The sequence below is a fragment of the Strongylocentrotus purpuratus genome, unplaced genomic scaffold (genome assembly GCF_000002235.5).
Source record: "Strongylocentrotus purpuratus isolate Spur 01 unplaced genomic scaffold, Spur_5.0 spur5_scaffold_9, whole genome shotgun sequence".
NCBI lineage: Eukaryota > Metazoa > Echinodermata > Echinoidea > Camarodonta > Strongylocentrotidae > Strongylocentrotus > Strongylocentrotus purpuratus.
In genome coordinates, this window is record NW_022145615.1 from 5,780,055 (window position 1) to 5,792,213 (window position 12,159).

The window sequence follows — 12,159 nt, forward strand, 5'->3', positions numbered from 1 at the left end:
ATATTAGGTAGAAAGAATGAAACAAAATGCAAATGGCAAAGGACGATGTTTCAAGTGCTGTGCAGAGCAGTGATATAACGAAATCTTTGCTATATAAGGTATAAAATTGATAAGAAGACGAAGGGGATGGAAGAGAATTGGTTTGCGTCAAACAAAAATTATAGATTAAAGTAGGAATAATAAGCAGGGCCCAGGGAATGACTTTAGTAAGGATGCGAGGTGCTGACAAGCAAGGAAAAAGTAGGAAAAACACAGATCCTAAGATAATAGGTCCTGTAAATTTGCCCGAGTGTGAAAAACGAAAACAAGTCATTATAAAAAAAAGGGAATTATATAGAAAGAGAAAAGGGTCCTCGTCTCTTGACAAACGTAGGCCTAAAAAGAGTTTCTTATACACTGGCCAGGATAGTTATGCAGCTGTTTGATGTGCTTGCTAGCTAGTTTTCAAAGTACAAAGTGCGTCTGCGAGCTCCACGTACGCATGTTCAACGCAGGGACTATTTTTTCAGGAGCTAGGGAGTCGTGTTACACTTTAAGACCATGTTACACTTTAAGACCTCAACAAACGCGGCTGTCTCATACTGTTATATTGGCTATATACATGTATCATGACAATCATTAAAAGGTATCTGTCTCCCTGAATCCCGCACCCCCTCCACCGGCGCCACAATTCTGAGCTTGATATCTCGTTTAAAGTTTCTGCTGTTATGATTCACGCCCTGTTCTTATCCTTCGATCTGAACGGATTGGTCCTATCATGAAATTAGTGATGACATCATCTGTTGTTTTGGGAAGGAGGTGTGGATATGAACAGATGTTTATGGAATTTGCTTATCGATTCTGTTTTACGTCATTAACACCATTATGTGAAATAAATAAGATCAGTGATTAATCCACTAAACTATGCATCAGGTACATGTACAAAAGGTCAAAGAAGGTCGTTTTGTTTACGTGAATCCAGGTACCACCCAAACTTCAACCCAGTTAAACAGAAGGTTTATTTATGCAAGGGGAGAGGTGAGCAATTATTTGTCAGCGTTATTATTGTTATTTTGCAAGCGTAGAAGAACATTAGAGAAAAAAATGTTCCCTGAAAAACAAGGCTCTTCAAATGCCTCCATATCCTAAATATTACAAGTAACAGTTTAAAAGCGAGGTCCGAATTTTATGCCACATGGTTGTGTAGTCCCATATACATCTTTCTGTGCACAGTGCTTCTTACTTTACCAAGACTGGGCCAAATGTCTTATCATTTTGATGACTCCAGAACCTTGCAGTACGCACCAATACTTATATGCTACATGATCAACCTTTTCTGATCGATTCCAAACCGTTTCTTTCACAATGCAATCGCACGACCAGAACCTAACTATATCTTTGAGCCCAGTCGTGTTAATGATAATTGTATCTATTGTGGTCAAATACTATGGTCAAATATCTATTATGGTCAAATAAACCTCTCAAAATTCGACAGCTCGTATATATTTGAAACTAAACTTCGCCGAGGCACATAACACATAATATATAATACTGACCGGCCCACGAGGAAAACTGCCAAACCGCCCAGTAATGATGATGGTGATGATAATGATGATTAAGAGAATGTTGACGATTTCGACATCAAACTGTAAGGATGATAGTGATGATGATTATGGTAACGATAGCTCTAATGGTGATAGTGATAATAATGATGATGATATAGTGATGAAAATGATGGTAGTTATAATGATGATGATGATGATAGTGATGCAAATGATGATTAAGAGAATGTTGACGATTTCGAAATCAAATTGTAAGGATGGCGGTGATGATGATTATGGTAATGATAGGTCTAATGTTGATAGTGATAATAATGATGATGATGTAGTGATGAAAATGATGGTAGTGATAGTGAAGGAGATGATGATGATGATGGTGGTGGTGATGATGATTTATGTATCTATCTATCTATTTCTGATATTTAGACAGGGTGACTCATTATCACCAACAATACTTCCATGAGGCCCTATTAAACATAATAAGGAACAATAATATGAAGGAAAAAAAAATAATAGTATGAACCTAAATTCTTAACAGCAATAGAGAATAAGTAAGAACGTGTAAAACATATGTACAAAGTAATTCCTCGTAATGGATGAATGGTTTGTTTATTTTCTCTTGCTTTGCTATTTCGTTCAAGAAAACGTTGTTGCATATTTATAATATCTTAATGTTACATTATAGTATAGACGGTAATACGTTTTTAAATCCGATGAAATGTTACTATTAGTATATTTCGGTATGTATTCAACTTTGAAAAAAGAAAACATATACTTTTGAGAGTTCATAAACAAAGTACTGAAACTACTTAGGCTCAGTTAAGAAAGAAATTAGGGATATCATTTGTTTAAATCAAATTTGTATTAATAAATTGTTATTGTCATCATGATGATCATGATGGCATTGATAATTATGATGATGATGGCTTAGAAGATAATTGATCATTTTAATATACAAATATGAGTGATTTCGATTATATGCCAAGAATGTCCACGCAAAAAAGTTGATATCAAATTAAATATTTGATATGACGCTATTCACCAGCACAACAAACGCCAATTCCAATACAGACATCAGATCAGACTTCAAAGTGTTAAAACTGCTAAGTGAGGATTATATCGATTTTGAGGAGGGGACCGAAATGATGACAACGATATGACCTTGTTTTGATCGGCAAAATCTGCATACTTTTCACAGATAAACTGAGCCTAGTTGTTCGCGTGGCATAACTGATTCTGGTTCTCGATCGGGTCGGACAAGAATTTTGTTTCTTCCGAGTCTGCATTCCAGATTGGGCTATAATCATCAGTAAGGTAGGCATCACTTTGTTAATATCTTATTTGATCTAAGACTTATTTGTGGCGCAATCCAAGAGTTTAGCAAAATGTAAGAACGCCTGTTGATTCAATAACCGTAATGTTCATTATTTATCAATGGATATAATTTCAAATACCTTGCTTCAAATGTCCCATTTTCTTCTTGTGTTGTTTTGCTTATCTTGTCATGTATTGTCTTGTAAGAACAAAAAGCTTTATGAATTTCATTTGCTGATATTATGGAAATACATAAAATGAATAAATGTAATGAATGAAATAAAACGCGCTCAGCGAGTTCATACGTAAAAAAAGGGAAAATTGTTATAACTGTACACTAATAGGTTTCGGGCATTTTGGAATTTCGAAACAATCGTGTATTTCATGGACGTTTTACTTTTAACATTGTATTCTTAATCGAAATGTAGCTTTTTCACGTATCTCACATTTCCGAAATAACCCAAACAAAGGATCATATAAAAGCTGTACATCATGCCTCATCTTTATTTTACTTTGTTCCCAAAGGTATTTGTAAGCTTATTGTATTTGAAATTAAGTAACACATGCTCTTTATTACGCACATGGTAAGAACCGTGCTAGGAAACAAAAGTTAATCAATTTCAAGATGCAATTAAACAATTAAAACAGACAATAATGATAAGGAATATCTCGTATTTTTTATATAAAAATGATTAAAGAAGAAGTGCGGAATGAAAATCGTCAATTGGTTGATGGATTTTCTTTGATGTATCATTTGCCATATACAAATAAGTGATTTAGCCTGAAAACATGGAATAATATCAAAATTGCACTTCAGAAGAGGAGGCAGGGTCACAGACGGGAGAATAAAAGAGAAACCCTCTTCCCCCTGAAAAAAATGCGCACCCGTTTGATAATAATCCTCCAGTGACACTCAAATCAAGGAGTTTTAAGAGATAGAGACCCAACTGGCAACAAATTATTCCAAGCAGCTGTCGTTTTCTACGGTTGCACAATAGAATCTACTGGTGGGCTGTTACCTTAGATGTCCGAGGTTCGAAGCCGCCAATATCATTGGAAAGCTTGAGTAGTGATTTTTGTCACAAAGAAATATCCTTAATATTTCACTTTTTATTTGAACTAACAAGGGGAAAATGGAACAGATAATAAAATATGAATACAAAAGCCTAATTGTGTCAAGAAATTTGCTGACATTGTATATATAATAGCAGCTTTAATTTTTTTTTTTAAAGTAAAAATTCACAGTCCTAAAACCTACAATTTGACACTTTTCCGATTACTTGCGGCTCGCGAAAATACAGAGTGAATTTGTTCATGTTCAGTTATTTATGATGTCATATGTCAGATTAGTGCTTTTAATATAATGATTAATATTTTAGAAAATTTTGCTCCATTTCCTTTTGCTTGTCTCCTGTAAAGGTTAACACTGTGTACTGCTCGTATTATCAGACGAGTGGTAGCGAAAAGTAATTATCATTACAAAAGCATATTTCCCTTTGAAGGGGGCACGTTAGTTCGTAGCTACGCAGGAATCTTTTGTCTACGTATCTACAAGGAAGATCCAGTTAAACACATGCCTGACATATTTTCTCCTGGCAGCATATGTCGAAGATGGTACAAAGGGAATGAGCTAGATAGGACTCCATCTCTTAAAACTTCTTGCTCAAATCACAAAACTTTCTGACGTAGAGATAACTCTCTGTGTTGTGCATTGTCTTTGGGGGCAAGGGAGTGACCGCTTTCAAACCAAACTGGCGTACCTGTAAAACACAACAATTTTGGCCTGATTCATTGTGTCTTAAATTGGATGGAATTGATGCCACCACCCCTTTATACAATTTTGTGATCTTCTCCCGCTCCGGGTTAAATGTATAAGAAAACGTTATTATCTTTTAGGGGTGAGAATCCCTGGGATCAGGGATCCGAAGCGGGCTTGATATGTGGTGGTTCTTCTTAGAATCGAATATAAAGGCTATGAATTAATTATTACATCAAATAAAATCAGCAATTATTACTATACTATTTTTTACCCTTTTATTGTTAGTTTTTGAAATAATCATACTAGATTATATGAAGAATGATTTTAGTAGGTTATGGGTCATAATGTATTAAAATACGAATCCCCGACCCGTTACGTGGCATTAACAAAACAAAGCTTGAAATTCTGAAGGCATTCGTGCAATATTATTCCAGGTGTTGATTTGAAATATCGATTTTTAGACAATAAAGCTTTTGTAGCTGATCAATGAACCTTTCCTGTTTACTCGGAATTGTTTTTGAAAGATGAGATAGGGGAAAAGAGGGAGAGCAAAACAAATTTGGATTGCTTTTGTGAAATTTGTGTTCAAGCTTCTTCTCTACATATATCTATACCAATATACAGACTTACCACTGCAGGCCATTAGTGCATTCTTGAAAGGTGTTTCAAAACATTATTTTTAACGTGAAGGTACAAAAAGAAAACGAGATTTGTTCCTTCAATTTAAAGTGTTAATGCATCTTCCTTCAATGGCGTATCCATACACCAATTAATACGGGCAGAATCCTCTACGGACATGGGCGGGGCGGAACGCATATTACCCAGAACTGCCTATTATGCTATAAGCCTTCATATGCAACTTCTCTTGATTGTTGTTTCTTCATGGGCTTCAAACTTGGAGAGAGGCCGTTCATCGATCGTACTATGAATAGTGTGATACTGTTCACCCCCCCCCCCCCGAGGCGGCCCCAAATACTTGAATAATGATAACAAATGGGATAATGCAAACAAGAAAAAAGAAAGAAATAGAAATATGGAAAGAAAGAAAAAGACAGAAGCAAAACAATATGCCCCTTCCCCGAAACATATTTAGTAGATATCAATGCAAAAATGTCGGCAGATCTTGATCAAGACACCCCTATCAAAATGGCACCCCTATTAAGGTTTGGTGGATATAGAAATGGTGAATAAATTATAACGAGTTGTTACAAATGAGGTAATGCTAGAGTTGTAGCAAAAATACGCCCTTCGTCCTTTTCACCTTTTTCATCTTATTTTTTGTTTTATATCTGTTGATATCATAGAGAGGGTTCACGTTTACTCGATCACGACTACCACCACGATGAGGCTTATCGTAAGTCTTCTCATCTTCACTATCGCAGTGATGGTGAGAGGACAGGAAGATGGAGATGAACTGCGGGTGGCTCTCACTTTACCTCCAATTGCCGAAGAAGTTACACAACTACCCGAACCGACTACAACGTAAGGCTTTAAGAAAATATAGTAACACCAATTTCAACAGACATTCGAAAAATCAACTTTAATTCATAATTGCCCTGCCCATCTTCTTTTGAAGGAACGAAGATTACAATGGTGTATTGCGTTATCCGATCTAAGTTGATTTTTCGAAAGTCCTTGCGATATATTCATTTAGAAACTTTACAATCATATTATAACATGAGTCTACCATTAATCTTTTAAAGCATATAATAACAAGGATTTTCTTTTTCTTTTTCTAAAAGAGTAATCTATTTAACGAACTTGCATTAAGGGTCGATTGTTTACATTCATATTTCGTTTCATGTTCACGGTTATACTATGTAATTTTACATTAGATTTATGTATAGACAAGTAGAAAAGGAGTTCCATTTTGTGTTTTTCACTTTTAGTCTTTCGGACAAGTTGGGGGTAAATTAAAAGAGGCAATATGACAATTTCCCAGAAAAAACTGCAAAGAACAAAATAACAAAAACAGAATTGATTAACACATAATCTTCTGGCATATTTCATTTTCTATCAACAAAATGTTAGCCTCAAGATTCATATTCGTCTTACCTGCAAACTTGCTTGAGCCGCACTTCCAGCATGACCAAGCTGACTTTAGGTAGCATTAAAGATGTTTGAAGCCAGTCGAGCGAAAAGGGTGGATATGAAAGTGTCGAGGATAATTTTTTTTACAAAGGCCAAGTGCAGTAAATCGTTTGCTATATTTTAGTCCACTTATGATTATAACAATCACATGTTGATGCAATATAAACATGACAAAAGTAATTATATGCTTTGAAAGAATATTTAGAAACAAAGCGGATACCAGAACATAATTTAGTCTAACAAATGTGTACCCCATACGAAGTTATTAAAGCAAACGTCATGCTCCACCTTACAGTGAAATGAAAGTGTTAAAGGTGGACAGGTGAATGGGTGAAATAATTCTTCATCTCATTTATTTGCGATGTACAGTCCAGCACTACCACTAAGCCCTGAGGAACTCCGAGAAGAGGATTTCAACAAGGAAATCTCCTACCTCTTCCTAATCCCTAAACTCTTCTACGTGCAAACCAAAGAGAGGATATGTCTCCTGGTAACCAAGAGCGACGGTCTCCTGGACTACCGGGTGTCTCTCCAGAAGATAAATGCAGGTCAATACGAAGAATACTGGAGTCCTGGAGAACAGGAGGCTAAACAAGGAGAGAACTGTTTCGAATTTGATGTAAGTCATAGATTGTCTTTTTGAGTAACAATATATCAATTCGAAGAACACTTTGAAAGGTGTCCGTCGTTATGTTAGTAACTAAACGCAATTCATGCTTGCCTGTAAAATAAACGTCGATTGAATGGGAAGGCGTGCAAAAGATTCCTTGTTTCATCAGTTGTATACAACATGATTGAAAAATCAAAATCAAGTCACCTATTGCATGAATTGAAATGCGCGAACATAACAAAATATATTATTACACAATGTGATCATTTATATAGGGGAAATAATTATAGGGTTTTGAAATGACGCTTTAATATCAAAGTTGATTCCATGACAGTCTTTGCGACCATGATAAACAAGTTATAAGTCGATGCCTACTCTTTTCAGGTACCAACGATCGAGTCGGGATCCAATCAAAGACAGAAAGTTCGTCTTCAACTGCGACGAAAGGGAGCCGAAGACTTGAACGAGGACGGATATGAAGTCACGAAAGAGAGATTCGTGAGGATCCAGGCCCAAGGCGGGTCGAAAACTTACGTCCAGACTGACAAACCCATTTACCAACCCGGTCAGACAGGTAAGTGTCTAATCATAAGATTAACCCGTTGCCACACAAGTTATCTCCACGTGCCACATTGTATTTGTTATGGAATAGATTATACTGTTTCCCGTACAAGATTAATCTATATTGGTGTTAATAGGGTTATCATGGAACTAATAAAGAACTTTGTAATTTTACAAATTCCTTCATAATTATTCTTTCATATTATTATTAAAATATTTCATATTCATTCATGCATGACAATGACAAAACAAAAATCAATATCCACGTTTGTTTTGTGTATGATTGTTCTTTAATTCTATTGAGCAGGCATGCATTTTGTATGATATTCTTGTTTTCCCAGTGAGATTCCGTGCTCTGACATTGAACAGTGAACTGAAAACCGTCACAGAACCAGTAAGTATTAATCAAAGTGTTCACCATGAAGATAAAGTTGAGTCGGGCAAAAGTCAGAAAATAAAATATTTTCCATTCTATTTATGATAGTTTGGAAAATCCCTCCATATTCCATATCGTAGAGGACCTCTATGCCAGCCGCATATAAACCTACACATTATTGTGTGCACTGCACAGTCATTACTTTCAACAAAATTGGGTCACTTTCATGTCATTTTGATTATGTTGATAATTCCCAAGCCTTAAAGTATGCGCCAATTTTTATGTACTGCACAAAATTAGCCTTTTCAAATGACTTCCAATTCATTTTACGCTGTAATCGCTTGACGGGGCCCTGCCTAATAAACAGATGCGATTAATAACAACTAATGTGCGATTTATATACATTGCAGCTATAAACATAAAAGATAGGGGACTGCATACTTATGACCGATTAGAGAATTAGCGATTGATCGAAATCAATCGCAAATCTTAATAAGACTGGGCCCAGAACTCAACCTCATATTTCAGAATTTATTTACGTACTAGAAAAAAATCATGTTATAATTCAAATCTATTCTGATATTGATAGTTTAAAATACAGGACTATAATGTCTAGTTGAATTTGGAATATTGGTTCGAGTAGACAAGAGAAGGCTCAGTAAGCAGACCAATGGTCCTTTTACTTGAAAGTCTTTCAGAGAGGACTTAAATCCGTTGATCTTTTTGTTGCATACTTGATATCATTCAAATGATTTTAACAGCAGTCAGGTAAAGAATACCGTCAACCGTAAATTTGAAGGAGAGGCTAATTAACGCAAGTAAAAATGACGCCTTGTTTGCATAAGGCGTTAGCTTAAGTTCAATAATGATTACCTTCACTATTGTACCCGGTCAAAATACAAATAACTTTGATTACCGTAATGTAATAAATGATAATCCATTTCCCCATAGTTCGATTCTGTTATAGTGGAGAGTCAGTCTCGCCAGCGCGTCAACCAGTGGACGGACGTCAAGGGTGAGGAAGGGCTGATTGAACTCGAGCACGAACTCCCGGACGAGCTCCCGGACGGGATCACGAAACTGACTTACTACATCAAGGTCTTGCGAGGCACCGAATCAGTAACGCAGACATTTACTGTTGAAGAGTACGGTGAGTAGTGTCTACTTTATTCCGTGACATAGTTGTATACCCAGAAACGTCACCACCTGTCCCTTTCTATTTAAACCTGTAGTTAGCCCATACGTCAATAATTCAAAACGATGTTTACATTGTTCATTTACAATCGCTGTGTCTACAATGTCACCCCCACATGGTGCGTCAATGACACGACAAGTTATTGACGCACACTTGTGTCAAATAAAATTGACGTCTCTGGCGAAGTCGGGTAGTCGGCATTCGAATAAAATTCCGTAACACTACGTGTTTGGGAGGCTGCACGTTTGTGTATTTTCCGTTATACACTTCCCCTTCATTCTATCCAGTTATAATAATATCACGAAAAGAAGACAATAACCAAGCACTGATTCAAGCGATGTTGATTTATCTTCTCCCATAACAGTTCTTCCAAGGTTTGAGGTTGAAGTTATAACACCTCCGTACATTCTCATCACCGATCCTACTTGCACAGTCAAGGTTTGTGGAACGTAAGTGAAACTTGTAAAAATCACAATGGACTCATATTGTTACTTTTATCATGTCTGTATCAAGTTTTATATATATATATATATATATATATATATATATGTCATACAAACTAAATAGGCCGTGAGTGTTTTAGTGTAGGTATCAGACATCAAGATTCGCCATGATCTGGCGGAAGACGAGACATCACATTAGGCCGACATTAGGCAACGGACAGACGGTCCACGAAACCGACAATGTCTAGTGAACCCTAACAAAAGTTGACAGGCATATCGTTGCCGTAGCCTCTCGATCTTTTAGGCCGTTGGTTTCATGGGGTTCTGACTATTTTTTCACAGATGTTGCGAGACCGACCATGTCTGTCTCGTGGGCTGTCGGTTTCGTGGGCTGTCGGTTTCGTGGGCTGTAGCCGGGGAGGATATTCCGCACATTGTCTTAAATTTTTTAGCTATCTGCAGCTCCACCTGTCGCAATTCGAGTGCATTATAACTGCCATGTCAGAGTAGCTTTTGACAATCTTTGCTCTTTTTTAATCATTGGGCAGTTACACCTATGGTAAACCCGTTCAAGGATCTGTGCAAGCAAATATCACTGCTGACGGGGGGCGATACGACTACAGGACTAGAACTCGGTCTTCTAGAGAGGTTCTGCCGTTCGCCATACCGGTACGTTTTTATGTGATTTATTTCCTCTTCTCGTTATTAATCACTAATCCGTGTAGAACCATCAGATTTAAAATTTCAAATTTCAAATCAAAACCCCACACTCGTGAAATTAGCCCGTATTTGCTATGGGTTTATATGTTTACAGTCTGTGTAAAAGAGGACATCTCAAATTTCAGTCCTCTTTTAGACGTTTGCTAACAATAAATACTTTTTTTTTCTATTCAAATTTAGTATGAAAATATTTCCTACCGTTGTCTGTTTTGTAATAATAATATATTTCGAAAGGAAATTACGCAAACAACTGTGCAATGGCAGAAGCCATGCACATTCGGGATCATCCTGTTGTGAATGATATTTTATAGTAATACTCAAAACAATTTGGACTTTATAGTCAAAAGGTTGACAACTAGCTCTATGCAAGCATTTGAGAGAAGCTGGGGGGCTAAAGGTTATCACAACTCCAGTTTCGAATAAAAACACCATCAAACAACATAAATATATAATTAAATATCAACGATTTAAAACGAAACAATACAAACAAATAATCTGGTTTATATAATCGTTTCGGCATACACAAAATACACTCAATATACAAATAGCAAATGGAGCGGATCACTCTCCTAGACGTCTATAATTATCACAAAAATAACATTTAGTCTCCTGTATATTGCAAAAAGCAATACAATAATTAATAGGATTACAAGTTATACAAAGGAGTAAAAAACTCACCCCGAGGTTAATCACCGTCACGATCAAATAATATACAATCATACAAACACAACAATAATTAATCAGCAAAAATCAAGCGCAAAAGCGCACATCAAATAATTCTGCAAAGATTCAAAAATAAATACATCAAACCAAAACAGCATTCACGGCGAAGTCAAGAATCATGTTGCAGACGTACGACGGCGAAATGGGGGCAAAAATAATGGTGACAATGATGGCGATGTTAATGAGGCAGACCATGATGACAGCGATGATGATGAGTGCGATGATGTTGTTGTTGATGATGTCAGTGACAATGTTGATGAAACAGTCAATAGACGAATTCAGTTAGGTTGTCGATGACAATGATTAGAAGATGATGGCAATCATGGTAATGACGATGATAATGATCGAAGAGTCAACACAACACAACGGATGACGGCAATTGAAGAGCCAGAAGCGTGATTGGTTGAAAATAATTTGAAATACGCGTATATTATTAACATACTAGCATACGCGCTGTACGTAACAATGGAATATCTACGTCACAAACAAATATATTAATATACCAGCCAGAACAGATTTGAACATGTCTGCAAAGCCAGACATGTGGAGCGGAAAAATGTCACGCGAGGGATCGCCATTTAAAAAATGGCAAAGCAATACATAACGAACATGTTCAAATCAATGCATAAAACTTGTAAACGTTATTACACATGAACAAATAAGATACAATCTCAACAAAAGTTAAAAATCGTGACATTTGGTCACTACATGCATTTTTCCAAATATGTCTTTTTTTTCTCTTGATAATTCATAGTTAAGCATTATCCGAATATTTTAATCATATATATCTGTTTATAAACTTGGTTATGTTGTTTTAATTATCACGTAG

At 36.2% G+C, this 12,159-nt stretch overlaps 1 protein-coding gene across 1 annotated transcript in view; it reads left to right on the forward strand.

Annotated features, from left to right (window-relative positions):
- Nucleotides 1–2,764: 2,764 nt before the first annotated feature.
- Nucleotides 2,765–12,159, forward strand: part of LOC100893314 (alpha-2-macroglobulin-like protein 1) — a 38,327-nt gene continuing 28,932 nt past the window's right edge. The window contains exons 1-8 of the mRNA XM_011677836.2: nucleotides 2,765–2,852; nucleotides 5,916–6,093; nucleotides 7,072–7,321; nucleotides 7,697–7,886; nucleotides 8,215–8,267; nucleotides 9,201–9,399; nucleotides 9,809–9,893; nucleotides 10,436–10,556. Coding sequence (XP_011676138.2) covers nucleotides 5,954–6,093; nucleotides 7,072–7,321; nucleotides 7,697–7,886; nucleotides 8,215–8,267; nucleotides 9,201–9,399; nucleotides 9,809–9,893; nucleotides 10,436–10,556 — 1,038 coding nt within the window. The 5' untranslated portion in view covers nucleotides 2,765–2,852; nucleotides 5,916–5,953. The remainder of the gene's footprint in view (nucleotides 2,853–5,915; nucleotides 6,094–7,071; nucleotides 7,322–7,696; nucleotides 7,887–8,214; nucleotides 8,268–9,200; nucleotides 9,400–9,808; nucleotides 9,894–10,435; nucleotides 10,557–12,159) is intronic.